This window comes from Micrasema longulum, unplaced genomic scaffold (genome assembly GCF_059751315.1).
Source record: "Micrasema longulum isolate JH-2025_06_02 unplaced genomic scaffold, ASM5975131v1 h1tg000720l, whole genome shotgun sequence".
Classification (NCBI taxonomy): Eukaryota; Metazoa; Arthropoda; class Insecta; order Trichoptera; family Brachycentridae; genus Micrasema; species Micrasema longulum.
The window spans coordinates 594,754-614,952 of record NW_028277916.1 but is presented as its reverse complement, the minus strand read 5'-3'; the positions used below and the strand labels follow the sequence as shown (position 1 = coordinate 614,952).

Genomic DNA, 20,199 nt, shown 5'->3' with positions numbered 1-20,199 from the left:
GTGAGGCTCTCAGAAGCGAAGTGATGGATTGCCGAAAAAGGGTGGAAATCACACACATCCCAGGGGACAATCAGATAAAGGATTCGGTTGGGGAAAAGGTCACGGGGTAATGGGAATTCCGTGTGACAGTAGCTAGTATTACTTATTCATGCGAACTATAGTAATAGTTCTACAAGTGAATACAATACTGGTCAATGGGGGGTCACATTTTATTTTGACAGGTTTGCATAAAAAACATTTTAATGTATTACAACAGAGATGGAAAACATTTTTGAGAACGTAATGTCGAAGTCCAGGCATTCGAGAGGCTTACGACTTGTCATGTATTTATTTAATTATTATGAACATATACAAAAATAGAAAAAAAAGAACTAAGAATAGTCCAAAAACTGCGTACGCATGTGATGTCAAACAGAAGGCGACTCAACTGCTCATAGATGAGTAGGTTTACGTTTTGACCCATTAGTTTCTTTGTAGACGTCGCTCAGTACGCAACTCCTGATTTTAATTCAACTATGCCGTGTTGTGTCCTTTTAAAGTGTAGAAATACTGCTAGGATCTTAAAGAAACAGGATGCAATCACATTTCATGTGTAATTAGCAAATGCGTGTGTATATAACAAATGCATTACTTAACAATTGAATTATTTTTCCATCTGTCAGATTGTCGAAGAAACAAAATGGAAATTTCGTTAGTGTTGCCAGGGTAGTAAATCTTTTTACCCTACTTTGCTCATCTAATGAAAGAATTAATTAAAATTGGATTTCGGATTAAACAACTCTGTGGCGAACATTTGACCGACATTATCTTCAAAACATCAAATATTATTTAACATGATATAAAAATATATGTTTTATGTAAAATAAAATTTGTTTTATATTTTAAGTTCAAAGTTCCGGCCTCCGTGGTGTAGTGGTCAAGACGCTTGACTCACGCACGGAAGGTTCCGGGTTCGATTCCCGGTGAGAACACAAAAACCAAAATGTGATTTTTCTCAAGCCTGGGTGCTCTGTGATGTAATTCACCACTGTAATTAGGCCTCCTGGCCTGTTGTGGTGCCAAAAAAAATGTAAAAAAATGTAAAAAAAAAGTTAATTCAATTACTCTTATTAAATGACCCTTTACTTATCTACTCTGGTGTTTCAATCAATATTTCTGCGTGCACAATAAAATTTTATATAAATTAACAGATTGCTTTTTTTACCTTACATTTGTGTTATGATTTTTTTCACATAAAGCAACATTACGCTGCGACCTCACAAATGCGCGCGGCGAAAGTAGAGCAAAGTGGGGGAATTATTGGACACAGTCCGATGTATTCAAATATGATTTTACGCTCCTTCTGGACTATTTTTAATTATATACACATGACACAATCGAGCATTATTTTCATGTCCAGGCTTACTGGATAATTCCATTCATCTTACTGGATAGTTCCAGGAACTATACACAAAATCATTTAACCAGATCCCTACTCTTCAATCCGTGCCTCATGTCTGAGGATGGTGATTACGCCTGACTCCAGGCATGGCTCGTCTGTAAACAGTCTCCCTCCATCTGGAACGGTCTTGAGCTCTTCTATAGGCATTCGTCAGTGATGATTCTGATAATTCAGTGACTGTGCCGCTCCATCTTGTCGGTTGACGTCCACGCGACATTTTCCTTCGACACTCTTCAGGAGAATAGAGAAGTTTCGAAGGGACTATCAGAGTTCCCCCTGGAAATATGCCCAAAGAATTGCATATTCTGTTCTCGCACGTGGATGTTAGTCTCTTTGCTATGTCCAGTTCCTGGAGTATAGATGTATTCGTACGTCTGGCCGTCCACGGAATCCGCAGCATTCGCCGCCAGATACTATAGATTTAGAGAAAATATAGATTTAACCAGATACTTTACGTATTTTTGTGTTTTATATTTTTTACAACTGGCCAGGAGGCCCAATTAAACGTAGTTATGTAGAAAGCAGTCAGCCATAGAAAAGTGAAACTGAGATAATTTCACTTTTATAAGAGTAAATAATCAAATCTACACAGCAGTTAGAATGCTTTTGACTTTGACAAATGATGAACAATGAATCTATTAGTTTTTTTTATATAATACAAACAAGAATATTATTATGTATTTGACCAGTTTCAATTATTTTTAAAGTACTGTAAGATATTTATAGTACTGTGGGTGTTTTCTACAAATTGAGAAATGCCGTTTTTGTGATCGACACTATTTTTAGAAGGTGATTATTACAGTTTTTTGTATGGAAGCGATGTGACTGTTTTTAGCAGAACATAGAATTGACCTTACTGCACCCGATAATACCAATATCTCATTTTTCAAAATTGTGGACTAGCTGCTTTCTGTATAATTACGTTAAATTACAGTAGTGAATTACATCACGGAACAACCAGGCCAGAAGTAGTGTTAATTTTGAATATTTGGTTGGGCAAAAAGTAACATTTCCTTCCAAGCTGGAGCAGTTAGCTTTAAACTTTGGACTACAATTTAAAGAAAAATTATTCAGAATTACATAATAAAAAAAAAATTCAAATAAAATAAAGATTTGTAGTAACGGGAGTTAAAAGACCATCACAGGATGTCGATTTTCTCGTTTTTTTTTCAAATGCCTATAATAAAAAAAATACAAGACTTAGATTTTTTTAACATTTTTCTCACAACTAGCATGACTTGCTCTATCATCCGTTTCCGGCTTGACGTCGACTTCTGGGACACCTGTATGTGTATGGGTGTGTGAGTATTGTATGTATGCGAGAGTGTGCAGTGAATATAAGTGGACTTATTGAACAATGATTATCAAAAAAATATCTGTTTTTTAATGAGGAAACCTATTAACCACCTTATCGATCGATGTAAAATTGTTAAGGTTGTTAAGAACGCTTCGGCCTAAAATCCAAATTTTAAAAAAATTTAAAAAAAAATTGTTATAAAAAAAACCAATATATATTTATATATATATATATGTGTAAGTACTCATTATTCACAGGGATCACATAGATATTCACAGGTCGCAGTGACGTCGAGAGCTTGAATAGCACTGACCCCCCCACCTCTAAGAATAATAATAAGCACTCACATACATATGTATAATGATTACGATTATGCATGTGCCTATATAATATATAAATGTTTAGGATGATTATTTAAGAACATCAATAATATATCTGTGTCTTGGGTCTAAAAGGGCCAATATCGGATTTAATTTTTTTCTTGCTAACATTTTGTGGAGGATTGATGTCAATTAAAAAATTCACATATTTAAGAAATGTATAAATATTTACATACATATGTAGTAGTGTTTTTTTATTGAAAATAGTTTCACCCATCTCAAATAGTTTATTATATCGTCACAAACTATCTATTGAATTTCTTCGCCGTAATGTTGTCATTAATGGCATTGACCCTTTTATACCCAGCCATAGACATAATACAAAAAATAACCCATAATTTAAAATATAAATACAATTTAACGATTAACAACAACAATGGTTCAGATCTATGTATAACTCAGCAATTAAATAATTTCATTGTTAAAAATATATATGTATTCTTATACAATGCATTATTTAATAAAAAAAATACTTTCCAAAAAAACATTCTTAATTCAATGATTGGCTATAGGTATATCTTCGATATCTCGTTGGCTGGTTGAGTGCCTATATTACACTCTGTGTAACATTCATCATTCTGCCTATGTTTGGACATCCATATTTCTTCGATTCTTCTGTCCATCGGTTTTGTGATTTTTACATTTTATTATTCATGAAAACCAACAGCTGAAAGAATTCTAAAAATATTAAAATGTATCGCATAGCACTCCCCCTCCAACTAACTTTATCTTTTAAAAAAGCGGCGCGGATATCACCAGTAGTATATTTAACGGTTTTGGGATTTTTTCTGTATCTCGATGTTTATTTTAGAGTTTTTTCATTAAAAACTCGAGGTCATCGAAAGTATTCTCCTTGCTGTTTTCATAAAATGACGCCATTAGATTTTACACCCCTTTCCCGCCGCCCATGTGAATAAAAATGCGACGAGCCAGAAAAATATTGCCTCTATTTTGGTGATTTTTATTTCACCACGAACGCGAACCAATAATATTGAGGGAACCATTTTCAACTTTTATTGCCATTTTTATATCGAGCATTTAATGGTCGCAGACCGATTCACCTAAATAGATAATATTTATACTTTGCGAGTAGTAGGTAGGTATAATAATTTATTTATATTTCCTTTAGTACCAGTTCTGTCACATTTTTTTTTTCAATTTTATTTGCTATTTTTAAAAATATTGCAAAATAAAAACTTTGTTTTTTTTACGACTTTCTCCGAAAATAAGTAGGTACTGTTTTGTTTTTATTATTTTTTCGTTTTATTTCATAATATTCTGCTTTTATATTCATATATTTGCATCTTAAAGGATAAACCACGGGAGTTATTGAACGAAATGTTCAGGAATCAAAATTTTTGGATTGTGCAATTTCCAAAACGTCATGACTTTTGAACCTAATTAGATAATTTCAATCAATAAAGAACTTTTAATGTAAAATCATTATTATTTTGACAGTAAAAGTACATATTAAAATAGCGTATCTGGGACTTAAAAGTCCATTTTTATGACGAAAGTAGACGTCGGTGTTTTATTCGCGTATAAAAAAAGCTTACTACGATAATTTCTGCATTTTTAACTTCAAAACGGCAAAAAGTGGACTCCCGTGTTTTATCCTCTAAGGCAGCGGTTTCCAACCTTAGGAGGCGTACTCCCGAGGGGAGGCGTGGACTTTTGCCAGGGAAGGCGACAAAAGTTTTTAAAAAATCTATATCGTTATCATGCGATAGCTCACTAAAACAAAAGTTTCAAAATGAAACCTTAATATAATTTTGGATGAATCTTACGGAGAGTATGAATCTTTGTGTTGCATGAAAATGCAGGTACTTTTACCGTGTGTAACGTCTTATTTATGCAAAACGGGCTATTTGGCACTGGCTGCAATGAAAACCAAATATCGAGCCAGGTTAGTAGTCGAAAAAGAGGTAGGAGAGGCACTCTTCACGTTTATTTTTTTTAATTTACACATACAAACATACATTTTTACATACGAACAAAAAAGGATATGCACTTGATTATTTTGAAATATTGGAGATTAGAAAGGCTGTAAATAAAATTTTTAATATTATTAATAATCATATAAATCTTAGTAATATTTTGAATATGTTCCTCTCCCTAAATCCACACACAAACCCCCTCTCTTCTCTACCCCCGTAGCCACGCCCACTCTACCTTCACTGTGAAAATTTTATATATGTTATGTTATTTTGTAATCAACCCTGAAGAAGGCATAGTATTGCCGAAACTGGTTGGTTGTCAAATTATAAAAAAATATAAGTGGTACATAAAAACAAAGTGATTTTATTTTATTTTAACATACGAAAATAATATCCTCATTAAATTCGCGCGGATTAAATCAAATGCTTCCGTAAAATACCTTAATCAAATTAAAATAGGTTCGATTTTTTTTTTTAAATAAGTCAAGTAAATTAAAGTGATTTTTTATATAAAAAAAAATCTGAATGGATTGCTTTAGCTAAATTTTCCACACAACTCGTTTAGCCAACAAGGTAGCTTTAAAAAAAAATACTGAACGAATAAGGGAAATAGGTTGCTTTGACTAACCTTTTTTATCAAACCCATTTTCCCGTTTTGCCGAAAAACTATCTTTAAATAAAACTTTATCTTAATTTTTTTCGATGCAATCTGCTCTCAGATTTGTTTATTCATGTTGAAGTAACATTGCATTGCACGCGACCTTAAGTAGTATTGTAAGTTGTATTACAGCCCAATATAAATATATAATATACACAGTTTTCCATTCTAATTCGTATTTTTTGTCATAAATACCATATTGCTCTCAAGTATTCTGTTGAGAACTTTATATATGTATAAACATTGTCTATCGCTTCGCTTGTTCCAGGAGAGAACGCTATGCATTCCACGGCAAAATGCTTGTTTCTTTCGTAACTCTATTTCTGTACAAGCCTTTCATCTTTGGAAGGACTCTTTACACTCAATTTGTTTCAAGAAACGGTTAAAACATAATTATCATTCTAAACCTTAACTAAATACTTTTTTTAAACTCAATCCTTTCCTTGTCTTATTTCCTATATTCTCCTTCTTTGTTATAATTTGTTTTATTACTATTAAATGTACCCATTCTCCACAAAAATGTTTCAAATAAAGTTTAAACATATGATTGTTATTTTTACTAGGGAAAACTACGTAATATTTTCCGGCGGCTTGCCCTTTGACAAGGCGGTAAGGACGCCCAGCATCACCGTCATCAATGGAAAGGCCATCACAGTTTTGGAGATGGAACACAACGTCGTGGACTTCATCACACTATGTGACAGCCCGTGGACGGGAGGTAATTTTTATATTTTATTACTGTGGCACTCGAGAATCACGTATTTAGCGAAATTAGGCATTAGGTAGAATAAACGAATCTCCGAATCCAACTATCGAGTTTTTTTTTAACTCGGGTGAAGTCTTCTTCAAAAGTGGCCGCTTAAACCGGCCAACGACAGGTCATAAGCCCTGTAAATGCCCAGACTTCCGTATTTTCTTCTCTAAAATGTTCTCCATCTCTGTTGTAATATTTTGAACTTAAACACATTGATATATTTTATTTTTTTCTTACAATTAACACAAGAGATAAAACAGAGTATTCAAAAAATTAAGAATAATTACAAAACAATGAAATACATATTAACAGTAAAAATAGTAAACAAAAAATCCCACAAAGGCATGACCTGTTCGTGGGTATACAAGAAATGTTTATAATTTTTTTTTCTTTTAACAAATAGACTGGTATAATATTTTAGTGCAATAAAAGAAAGAGAAAAGAAAATATTCTGTAAAAGATTAGGAGGTACTTTTTTTATTTTATTGTCATTAAAAAAGGAAATAAAAAATATAAAAATAAACGTTATTATTAAAGGGCAACAGAATATATCATAGAAATAAGGAGTTAATCGTTAGTTTGAATCCAGGATAGTGCGTGTTTTTTTAAAGAAGGAAAATTTTGATAGTTTGGGATCAATATAATATTATCAGTAAAAAAAATAATTAAAAATGTTTGGGCCTATAACATATGCATGTCCCTGTGCTAGCTTCGTTTTACAATGTGATATTTCTAGCACACGATTCCTTCTTTGACTATTTGAATTACTTGTAAATACATGTTGATTTTTAAATAACAATAAATATATTTGTCTTATTTCCAAAAGTTTAGCTTCTCAGAACATTTGGAAAGAGGAAAAAGTGCGATTTTTGAAAGATTTTTTTTTATTTTTGAAGAGAAAAACATATGAACAGTTACTGTTGTTGTAATACTAATAATTATGTAACGTATGCAAAATCTAATGCAATTTCGTTCAGAATTAAAAATTAAATTTTATATTTATTCATACGATTTCTCGTATTTTGATGGAAGATTTTTGTTTTGTATTTTTTAAATTTTTTGTCGGTCTCGTTGTGTGTCAACGCGTTTGCCTACCATGCAAGAGGTCTCGGGTTCGATTCCCGGCACGGTTGATATGAAATATTTATTTTAAAGGGTGTTTTCACACTAGAAAGTCCCTGGACTGGTACCTGAAGCGTAAGACTGATCACCTTACCTTCATGTAACAAAATTGATCAAGATACGCTGCGATTGGTGTACTAATCCAGTGCCCTATGCACCATTAGGTGCGGAAAAGGAATGATAATGACTTTATCCTTCTTCTTTCCTTCCCATCCCCTCTCCTCTCTTAATAAAGTTTTTTTTTTTTTATGCATTTTTATTTTCTTAATCTTTGTTTTTAATTTTTGTCTAAAATTGTAAGATTCAATATGTCCATGTACTTGTAATTTTCTCTAATTGAACGGTTTGGGTAGGTAAGAAGAAATTGCCTTAAGGCAATATGCCCGCCCTTATATGTATATAAACTGTATATGCATATAAAATTATAAAATAAAATAAATAATAATAATAATAATGAGGAAGTACGGTGCCTTTTTTTATTATTTTTTTTTGTTTATAGACGAATAAACTAAGCCAAAGGGTTTTTTAATATAAATATTTCATATCATCAATGCTATGATTTTTAAAAGTTTTGTATTTCTGAAATACCTGTGTTTGTGACGTCATAGGTTCTTCTCTGTCAGTTCTTCCGATTGGTTCGTTTACGGTAAACAAACCGGATATCCTTCACAGCTCTCAGATCATTGGTTGATTCATATGAACCAGTGACGTCGTTCAAAGTTATGCGTTGTTAAAATATTTTTTATTATTTTTTTCGTACATTTTCAAGAAACTTTGCCGCACAATTTAATGCTTTAATTCTTACCGCGCTAAAGAAAACATTTTTTGTATCCAATTTTCCGTAGAGCTAAAGTTCCTCATTGAAAACGCTTGGCGTTCCAGTGATACAATTTGTTTGCAATTTTTTTTGTTCTTTTATTGTGCGTTTTGTTATATAAATAATATAGATGTAGAAAAATTAATTATAAACATAAATACGTAGTGTTAAAAACTGTCTGGTTAATTATCTCTGTTTATTAAGTTAGTCATCTTTTTTTATTTTCAAATGTAAAAATATTTTTAAAAAAGGATATTGTTAAGTGTCCTCGGCACGGGTAACCCCAGTAAGGTCACATTATTTTTATTATTAGTTATAGTTTGTAAGAGAAAAAATATGAATAAATAAATTGAATGTTACGCATGTTAATGTTTTGTTTTCAGATATGCAAGACCCGTACGCCATTGTAGTCCTTCTGCAGAATGATTTGGTGGTGATAGACCTTCTTACCCCTGGATACCCTTGCTTTGAGAACCCCTACCCGATGGACCTCCACGAGTCTCCTGTCACGTGCTGTGCTTACTTCGCCGACTGCCCTTCTGATCTGGTCAGTTGTTTTACCAATTTTACCTTTTATTCCTGTTGGAAAAAATATAAACAAAGTACCAGAGAATACCACAGGAATCCGCTGTGATGTTTCTCGTGATAATCCTAAAAACACTTTTCCAAGATTACATTTTTATATCGAATATTGTTTGATTCGTGAGAGGTATTTAATATTATGATTTCTTTTCCGTCTTTTATTTGACTTATTACTTATTATTCTACGAACAAAATAAATCATTTTATCGGAAATCACAAATCAGTTTGTCGTATTGATTTAAAATTATTTTCGAAAGATACGAGTGAAGAGTCAAAGGAGATGCAAACACCACCATGTCCTAATCCCCACCTCCACGCATTTTGCAACATATCACTAAATATTAAGTTAATTTTAGTACATTCTACCATTGAGATATAATATATAGAGATGGCACGCCGTACAAATCCGAGCTAAAAAGTCGTTCCCAAAGGAAAAGGAATGACCAGCGGATAGAGCAAGTATCGTCACGTCATATCACGTCGACTTAGACAAGCAAAACAAGTAGTACAGTAAAAAGCACGGAATGTTTATGCCGGTATACTGTAAGTTCTATTTAGTATGTCGCTCCCTTCCGCATACGCGTCACCTTTGTTTATCGTTTCACTATACGCCCTACTAACTGAGCAGGAAAGAGACAGGAGATAGCTTACGATTAATAAGTACTGGTAACTTATTAACAAAACGTTTTTTAACATTAAAATGGCTATTTTCAACAAGTATTGATTAAGATAAAAACATTACTTACCGGTGAAAGGTTATACCATCGCTTTTTCTATCTTTTCCTGGTCGATTTGTGCAGTATCTTAGCGTACATTTATAGGCATTTTAGTCATTGCGAGGAGACAAAAGTTGAAAAGTAGCCGGAGAATGCTCGCAACAGACTAAAGTCCGTTCTATCAAACATATGCCAATTGGCCGCAGGTTGAGGGACAATATTTCGAAGACTCATGTTTACTCTAGTTATATACTCCAATACATTCTACCCCTTTAATGGCTGATGACTCAAGATAGGAAACAATTATTAGGAGACCAACTACTGTAACATGATGAGATAACCCTTTTTATGATAACTATTTATATTAAAAATATTAAATATGTTTGTATTTTGTGTTAATATCTGTACTTTTAAAACATTTTCTTTTATAAAATTCGTAAAAAAAAAAATTAAAACTAAGGAATTATTGCTACCTATCTCGCAACACTTTGTACTTAGGGCCAGTTGCATAAAAAAAGTCAAAGTACAATAAAGTATAAGGCTAAATAATTGTTGCGTTTTTGTCAAAATTAGTTGTCTTGTTTTCCTTTTTCGTATGAACTCATCTGCCCATTTTGACGAAAACGCAACAATGATTAAACTATATTAAACTTTTTTTTATGCAACTGACGCTTAGTGAGATAGCTATCTACCATGCTTACAATAAAATTGATGCAATGCATCTTTTAAACGTATTATTTTAATTGCATATTGAATTAGGTTAAAATAAATGCCAATTTTGTCGACTCTGAAGTTATTTTTTTAATAAATATCCAGCAGCAGGTTTTTTTGTTTATTATAATTCAATATATCAAAATAGTTTCAATGTTGGGTTATTTACATAGTTACAACATGGCGTAATAATTATGCTAGTAAATAAGCACGAAATAAATATTATGGATTGGAAAAAGTACCTCTGACCAATTTATAATCAGATCTTTCAAATATGTTTTACGTGTTATTAATTTTGCTTAACCTTATTCATTTTCTTTTCCAGTAATTTCAGAATTTTCTATAGAGTTTTTCAGAAAGTTAATTGAGTTATTTAATTTTCCAGATACCTGCCTTTTATTCTGTCGGAAGACAATGTAGTCAAAAGCGAGTTGGATTTAGTGAAAAGGAATGGCCGGTGAATGGAGGAGAATGGTCACCTGCTTCTTGTTCCTATAATGAAATTATTTTAACTGGGTTTGTAATTTTTTTACGAGTTATTCCTTTTAAATTTGTTGTTTTGTCTAATTATATAACTCGCCTTTTTCTCATTATAGACATGCAGACGGAAGCATAAAATTCTGGGATGCAAGTGCAGGCACTCTACAAATATTATATAAATTAAAAACTGCCAAAGGTTAGTTTACAGTTTGTAACTTTATAAATATAACAAAAATGCTTTATTTTTTAAGAACCCATGCTAGGTTCAAAAATCTAAATTAGTTTTTTTTTAAACTTGAATATGTATTTTTTTAATCAATTTATCCGTGAATACATTGAATACACAATGCTACATTAAAGTATTATTTTTCCACACTTTTTTTATTTATTTTTTTTTTGTTTTTTTTTTACAATATACATAAGAGGTGAAACAGAGTATACAAAAAATAAAGGATAATTACATTGCAATGAAATACATATTAACAGTAAAAATAGGAAACAAAAAAATCGCACAAAAGCATGGCCTGTTCGTGGGTATACAAGAAATGTTCATGAATTTTTGCTCCTATAATAAATAGACAGGTATAATATTTTTGTGTTATATAAGAAAGAGAAAAGAAAATATGTAAAAGATTATAAGGTACTTTTTTATTTTATAGTAATTAAAAAGGGAAATAAAAAATATTTTTAAAAAAAACATAAAAATATTCCTTATTATCAAAGGACTACAAAATATATCATAGAAAAAAAAGTTAATATCTTTAGTTTGAATCCAGTAAATTGCGTGTTTTTTTAAAAGAAGGAAAAATTTTAAAGTTTGGGATCGATGAAATATTATCAGTAAAAAAAGAATTAAAAATTTTTGGGCCCATGAAATATGCTTGTCTCTGTGCTAGCCTCGTTTTACCATGTGGTATTTCTAACAAACGATTCCTTCTTTGACTTGATCTATTTGAATTACTTGTAAATATATTTTGATTTTTACATATATATTTTAAACATTGAAAACAATGTATTTGTCTTGGATCTAAAAGTTTAGCTTCTTGGAATAATTGGAAAGAGGGAAAAGTGCAATTTTTGTGAAGCATTATTTTTAAGATAAATTTTTGAACAGTTTCTAATGGTTTAATATGGTTGTTATAAGCTCTCCCCGTTTAATTATTCCATAGGACAGCGATGACTGTACAAGTGCATAATATACCATTTTAATAGTATTTAACTGGGCGTAAATACTTAACCGTTTGAACACATCCGTTAAACATCCCAGTTTATTAACAATTATTTCAAGATGTCTAGTCCATTTAAGTTTTCAGTCAATGATTACTCCCAGGTATTTTATGCACCTTTCAGACTTCATTTTTTTGCAGTTTTTGCAGACAATGAAAATGTTTATTTCTAAACATTGTCCTAAACATCCAATGAAAAAACACATGTAACAAAAAGGTCTGCCTAAACACCTAAAATTCCTAACTAGTCTGGACCTGAAACAAAAAACCTCTATAAATTGTAAAAACATCACATTGAATACAGATATGAAGACATTTTTTTTTTCTCCATAAATATAATTTTCTGTACTGTATTATTACAATTTTTTTTCTGGAAATTCAAAAAATTGTTTTCATTCCTTAATATCTGAATAGATTTTCTTACATGGAAGTTTTAAATAACAATAAATATTTACATCCACACGTACCTAGTATGTACACTTGTGGGGGTCATAGTCCATTTATCGATGACACACACACGTGCAATGATTTCACCTGAAATATAAAGCGACTACCGATGATGCAAGTCATCATTTTATATTGAATGCAATACATCGTATTCTGCAAGACTAAAATTACTGCACATAAAACGTCCGTCTACATAAGAGCAACGTCCTGCAGTACATTCACTTCATAGAGACATGAAAAACAAAAAATCGTGGCCTATAAAGGGACCACAGGGCGTGGTAACACCCATTCAACCTAAGCAAGTCAGCCCAAAGAGTCAGCCTAACCAAGTCATCTCAACGCAGTCACTCAGTCCGAGCATGTAGTCCAAGTGCAGTCACTTCAACTCATCATCGCCTCTACGCTAGTACTTCAATTCAATATAGTTATTCACCGTGTAATAAATACACATTAAACATCACCCTCGTGTTTTCTGTCTATCTCCAACTGGGATAGGAGCTCCAACCCTCCTTAATTTATTTTTTTTAATCCTACACATTTATTATAAGGATAATTATGGCGTGTTTTAATGAGCGCAACTTTTATTCAGGAGCACCTCTCTTTCATTGCACGGAGTGTTTAATATTTTGGAAGAGCGTATTTAGGGAGGGATTTGAGTTAAAGACTTTTTGATGACTTTTAAATTATTTGAGTTGGTTGTTTCATATTAATCAAATGTTTGTTCTTTTTACATTGATGTGCCATGTGTTTTTTTTATGATGTTGTTGTTTAAGTATAATATATTATTCGTCCCAGCTCAACACAAGACTTTGGTCCCATGGAGTTGGGACTTATGTCTCAATAAATGTAAATAAGATTACATCGTGAATAAATAACAAAAAGTATTGAGATTGTTTTTTATTTTCGTTTCCCATAACTCTTTTTAATTTTTGCCTTGTTTGTGCTTTATGCTTTCAGTCTTTGAAAAACCCCGTTCAAGATCAGTCGATGGGACAGAAGAGGACCCCCTTTCTATTCAACTAATCTCCCTATGTCCAGAGTCGAGAAAAATGGCGGTAGCTGGTGCTAGTGGCCATGTTATATTTTTTAAATTTAGAAAAACAGAATCATCTAGTGAAACCCATGTAAGCATATAAAAAGAAGTTCTCATTATATGGCCACTAACTTGTTACATAATAATTATGGGGTTGGATGTTCAAATTGTTTTTTTTTATTTCAGGTATTAGAAATCCCTTTGAATTGTGATGTTCAAGACGATACGGAAACATCACCCGACTGCGAATTTGTTCCATCACATAGGCATTCAGTTTCACAAGATCTTGAAAAAAAGGTAAAAAGTTTTTTTATGAAATAACGCTTTATTAGGACCCTAATTGGCTTTAAATTTTTAGTCATACGTAACATATGTATACTCACTTCAATTAATGTTAAATATCAGTCTGATGTTAGGAATACTTATGAAATATTTTGTAGAAATTGTAGCAAAGAAGATGTCAACTTTTGCCAGCGGAATAAACATATTTCTAATCATGTAAATGTGTTTTTGTATTATATTAAATAAGAAGGATAATAAAGTCACCTTAATCATCATTTTCCTACTCAGTGGTGCGTAAGGCACTGCATTGGTACTCCAATTGTTGCATGGAAGGTGAGATGATCAGTCTTGTTCTTCAGAGGCCAGTCCAGGAATAGTTAAGTATTGCAGTCTAGAATAATCTTGAAAATTTCATGTCCAACCTGTCAGGAATCGAACCTAGGGCTCGAAAAATATAGTACAGTGATACATACACAATTTGAGTTTAATAAATACAGAAAATATATAATAATATAATACGAAAATGGTTTTATAAGAAATTGCGAATTGTTTTTGGTTCTAGGCTTGGTGCTCTCCTCTACTCCGTGTAAAGGGGGGCCCCAGTGTGCGTAAGGCTGCTGGCTTCCAGGCTGCTCTAGTGTGTGTGCCCCCCACGCCCCCGCGGCCCCCGGACCCCGCGCAGCCGCAGCAGTTCAACATCACCGCCCTCACCATCAACTCCTCATATGGACTGTAAGGAAACTAAAATGCCAGCTTAATCAATCATAGTGCATGTCCAAAAGAAAATGCGCAATATCTCAAAAAAACAAAATCCACAGCCTATGTATTTTAAAACTTATATTTATGGCTATACATCGATAAATGGTTAGAACTTCTTTGGCACAGAAATAATACTCCTTAATAGGACAAAAAATGTAAAATATATTGTCAGAATCTTGGAAATGTAATAGCCTCAAGCTGAAGAGGTTACTGATTGCTTTCCTTGGTGAAATTGGTAACGGAGAGCCTGAGAGGTTAATGATATGTAGCTTATTGATGACCAAAACATGTTCGTGTTTGATTGTTATTTTTTGTTGATTTATTTTTAAAGTTTATTATTATTTTTATTATGTAACCCTTTTTTTCTAAAAATATTGTGTTTCAGGTATTTGAGGGGATTAAAACCAAAAATGCCCCTCACCGTGATCACTGTTTTTGGGATGACCAACAAAACCAGTAGTGAAAAAATTTTTGTTTATAGTTCAATGTGCAACTTGTGCGTGGTATAACTGGTAGTAAAAAGACTATTCATTTTAAGTTGATTGCGAACATTGAACTTAAAAGATATAGCCTTTTCGCCACTGGTTTGATTAATCTTCCCAAAAACAGTGATCATGGAGAAGACATTTTTGCTTTTAACCCCCTCATTTATGTCATACATTTTTTTTTTAAATTTGTTGCAACAGAGAGGGAAAACATTTTTGAGAAGGGAATATGGGAGTCTAGGCATTTACAGGGCTTATGACCTGTCATTGGCTGGTTGAAGTGGCCACTTTACACACTGTGCAATATTCACCATTCTGTCTATGTTTGAACATCCACATTTCCTCAACTCTTACATCTGTTGACTTTTGTGAAGTAAAAGAGCTGAAACTTTTATCATTGTCATAAGAAAATCCAGCCAGTCTGCAAGCATTTGGACATACTCATTACATTGTTGTAATAATTTATATTGTGTTTTTGTGAGGGGAACAATCACATAAGTCAAGATGCCTTACTTTTCAGGAGACAATTTTTTGTGTTTCAATTTCTGGAATCAAATCTAACATTGAAAGAATGTCCCTGTTTTTCTCCATACTTATGGGAATTGGATTGTTGCTAATAATCGGAAGTACATCATGATGTGGTAACTCATCAATGCCACGTCGCTTAAGGTATAAAGTTAGAAAAGATTCTTCTTTGAGAAAACTTTAGCCAATAAGTAATCAATTCATATTGTGTAATAAAGTACATTTTATTTTTTTTATTTTTTTTTTATTCATAAATTTCATAAAAAGTATATGTTTTTGTAAAATTCTAAACATATCTACTTTTACACATCTAGTTAATGTTATCACTGTAACTCTCCAAAAAAAGAGACTAACTCTTGTGCTTGGAGAGTGAATTACACTGTTTTAGTTGTTTATTTATAAGAGTTAATATAATTTTAAATACGAGTACAGGAAAAGAAAAAGAAAAAGAAAATCATAGGATATATAAAGAAAAAACATAAAACAATAATACATTCATATAATATATTATTCTAAATAACGTTATTTGACTTACGTGTTTTGGAGCATGTATGAACATAATTGCAGAAACTGTTGCATACTACAAGATAAGCAAATAAAAAAAGTTGAAAATGTTGATTTATGCGATTGTTCCCCCGCCCATAGATATATAATTAGATAAGCTAATCCCTAATTGATTTGCTTCTTTATTTATTTGTTTATTTTGTTATTTACAATAGTTTGGTAGCTGAAACAACTCCTCCACACCAAGTCCGGTCCAGTTGCATATGTTCTTAAGCCAGGAAAGCTTCTTCATACCCAGCTATTGCTTTCCTTCAACTTTTTCCTATGTTATAATTGTAGAACCTTGTATTTTGGGTACATAGTTATAAATCCGAGGTACTCCGTCTTGCTGAACTTTATCATACTCAGAAACTTCTTGTCCTCGTGTAACATACCAAGAACTGTCTCATGTCTAATATGGTGAATGATAAATTAAATAAATGATAATACACATTTATTAGCTATTTTTGAAATACAAATACAATTATTTAAAGATAATTACAACAGAATTTCTACTAAATTTTATTCTCATTGCCAGTTATTGAAAATGTCCCTCAGATCTAACTTTATTTATTCTGAAAAAAAAAGGCAATGGACATGACAATTCTGCTTTTGTTTGTCAGTTTCTCCACTAGCACATTCTGCTGGTTATTCAAATGTTTTTTTAACTTTCTTGCGTGAGTTTCCATTCTATGTTCTACTTTATTTCCAGGATGGCTTTTGGGAATGACCATGGGCTCGTCATAGTAGACGTTGTACGACGGGTGATAGTCTGGAGTGCTAGTTCTGCAGAGCTCTACGGGTCTCAGGATCCGTACTGCCGTTCCCCTCGCAGAGCTTGTCCTGACCCTCCCCTTTCTGCACACCAAGAAGCTCCCACGTCACCGAGTATTGATCAGGTACAATGCAACTGCAAAACCTTAACCTTAATGCAAAAACAAAGTCTATTCAACTTTTTAGATTTTCACGGTCTTTCAGATACTGATGTTGTTTTTTTCAGCATTTCAAACAGCATCGCAGCGTCCATTGTCTTGGTTTATGTTATTTTTATTCTCAATATAGTACACAACATCATCATCATTATACCCTTATCAGCACGGCACTGGACTAATACACCAAAGACAGCGTATCTTGGTTTTCTATTACATAAAGGTAAGATCAGTCTTATGCTTCACGTGCCAATCCAGTGACGATGAAATATTGCAGAGAATAAATCAATATTTCAATTACCAGGAATCGAACCCGGAACTTTTAGTCTTCTTTGACTTCACTACGAGATAAACTTATCTCCACTCAATTTCCTTTTTCAGGATTTTCACATGATTGTAGCCATCGAGTCAAAAGCACCTGTCAAGGATTCTGATTCTATTTCACACACATAGCTGTATTCTCAATCGCCAAATGGAAAACATTAACATTTAAATACCTTAAAAATATTTTTTTATTTAACTTTTTCTACATAATTTTATTTGTACTTTGGCAGGCTTATTGCCAAATGGCAATTTTTAATATAATATATGTCCAAATGATAGACACTGCAATACTGTCCGAAATGCTGGAAAAGAGGCAACAATATTACAACAACCCAGGAAAACATTAATAGATTTTTTTTGTTCTACATTAATAATTTCTTGTTTAAAATATTTTAAACATTCATAAAATAGATTTTTGTAATTATGTGTTAAATAATTCAATAATTATTAGGCCCTGATTATTTTGGATTGTTGTTATTTTCTCCGATTTAAAAATAACGTGAATCATTTTAAGGTAAACTTATAAGTAAATTAACATATTACAACAGACATGAAGAACATTTAAGAGAAGGTAATATAGAAGTCTAGGCATCTACAGGGCTTATGACCTGTCAATGGCTGGTTTAAGTGGCCACTTTACACACTGTGTAACATTCACCATTCTGCCTATATTTGAACATCTATATTCCTTCAATTATTTCATGTGTTGATGTTGATATAAGTAAATTGTTTACTTCTGATATTTCAATTCTGTTTTTTAGAGGAATTTTGTTGTATTTTTAGATCAGAAAAAATATTATGTCATTTTCAATATTGACTTATTGCTCTCTGCGTTGGGGCAATAGTCGATATTTTAATGGTTTTACATTTAAGTGATTTTTTTTATTCAAAAGGAATTTATGATTTTAAGAAAATATTAGTTGGTTACAGTAACCATTTTCATTAAAATTATTCCTTTTATTATTGCTTTTTTTCCCGTAGCATTTCCTGTTAATTTTGTTTAAATTATTATGAATTATTCAAGAAATGCTAGGGTTCTTACTTTAAACTCTACTATTTTCTGAACATTTTATTTGTTAAACTTGTAGATTCTCCTTGAATTTTTTTATATTCTCTTGAGTTATTTTGGTGATATAATTGTTAATTTGCCGTGGTGTTTATTCAATACATATTCTTACTAATTTATTTAGTTAGAGCACTGTCCGGGAGTATATCATAGATACTCCAAAACATTTAGTAAAATAAATTATTATTATGCGGAGTACATATACGGCACATTATTTTTACTAGTAATTTAGCAAATATCAGAGCACTACATTTTGTAAATTCAAAACGTCATTGTACAATTATTATCATTAAATTGTACAATCCCATATTGAATTGGAATAGTTTAACTATTGCTATAGTTTACAGAAAAGATTTATTTACATTGTCGTTTTTAAGTTGATGATACTTATATTTATTATGATTTCTTTTTTCTGCACTATCCATACATCCTAAATAATCCTCGTTTCTTTATTCCTCCAAAATCCGCATGAAACGCACAAATGCATTCTTTAAACACCCTTGTCCTTTGGTATCGAATTTACCTTCCTATACCATAAACACTAGGGGCAGCAGTCAGACAAGATAGTAGAACATACAGAAACCGACCAGCCAAGTCCCATTACAGCTGGCCAAGTACCCGGGGCTTCTCAAGACTTATCTCATAATCAGGACAATGCTGTAGAAGTAGCTGATGAGGCCTACTTGCAGTTGAGTCCCAACCCAAAGCGAGAAACTAGCCCCTCTATCGCTATACAAAACGCGGCTTCTCAGCTCCCTTCCACTCATGCTGGCAGCCTACCCATTACTGAAATGGCAGAAAACATTGATTCCTTGAATTTGACGGCAGAAGAAAAAAGCAAAATAGAAGCGGCACAAAGCCGAAGAAAGTCCACAACTTGGAAAGCTTTCAATTTAAAAAGACAGCTTTCTAAAGTTGATATGAAATTCAAGAATACTTTTTCCGTTTCTCAAGAAAAAAAAGACACTGAATCGAAAGACCCGAATCCTAAAAAGAATTCAACGTTTTATTTCCCGAACTCTGAAGGTAGCACTCTGTCGCCGGTGGACAACGAAGGAGAATCTCCCGTTGATCAAATTTCTCCACACAAAGATGAAACAAATGAGAACACGCAAAATGTTGATGTCCCAAATGAAGATACAGTGAAAAACAGTAATACGGGAACAGATAATATTGATCAAACTAATATTGAAGAAAAAAATGTTAATATGTACGATCGTATGCATCAAGAACTCCGGGAAACTTACGGGTGGAAGAGTGAAATATCCACTGAAGAAAGTTCTAAAAAAACAGCCGAGGATAAAGATGAAGGGAACAAATCTTCCCGACCAGATAATTTACCTTTGTTTGATGAAGATGGGAAACCAGTCAGACCTCCGCGCCAATATAAAAAAAGTAAATCTTTCGTTGGTGAAAAGAGAGACCAAAGATTACTCTCCGTCCCGAACATAAAATTTGTCCGGCAAGAAAATGTGTTGAAAGATCTCAGGAAAAAAGACGGTAGCGCTCAATCCCATCCCTCATTTGCTGGCAACATCATGAGGCGCTTTAGTGAGTATTTATTCTGGTATATTTTCCTTTCTGACTATTTTTCCAGCTTTCTAATATCGAATCTTAGCGGTTTCTTGAAATTAATTTTGTAAATACATATTTTAAATTAATTATAGACTTTACTCATAATGTAA

General features: G+C 32.4%; 1 protein-coding gene across 8 annotated transcripts in view; it reads left to right on the top strand.

The window, feature by feature from the left end:
- The window catches only part of Tomosyn (syntaxin-binding protein tomosyn), a 160,974-nt gene that overhangs the window by 114,505 nt on the left and 26,270 nt on the right, over positions 1 to 20,199 (top strand). For 6 of the 8 annotated variants that reach the window (XM_088229865.1, XM_088229860.1, XM_088229859.1 and 3 more), the window contains exons 5-13: positions 6,277 to 6,431; positions 8,790 to 8,953; positions 10,801 to 10,931; positions 11,012 to 11,091; positions 13,526 to 13,692; positions 13,788 to 13,898; positions 14,446 to 14,615; positions 16,908 to 17,094; positions 19,060 to 20,065. In XM_088229865.1, the coding sequence (XP_088085991.1) occupies positions 6,277 to 6,431; positions 8,790 to 8,953; positions 10,801 to 10,931; positions 11,012 to 11,091; positions 13,526 to 13,692; positions 13,788 to 13,898; positions 14,446 to 14,615; positions 16,908 to 17,094; positions 19,060 to 20,065 (2,171 nt within the window). The remainder of the gene's footprint in view (positions 1 to 6,276; positions 6,432 to 8,789; positions 8,954 to 10,800; positions 10,932 to 11,011; positions 11,092 to 13,525; positions 13,693 to 13,787; positions 13,899 to 14,445; positions 14,616 to 16,907; positions 17,095 to 19,059; positions 20,066 to 20,199) is intronic. The other 2 variants (XM_088229863.1, XM_088229862.1) reach the window with 1 other exon arrangement.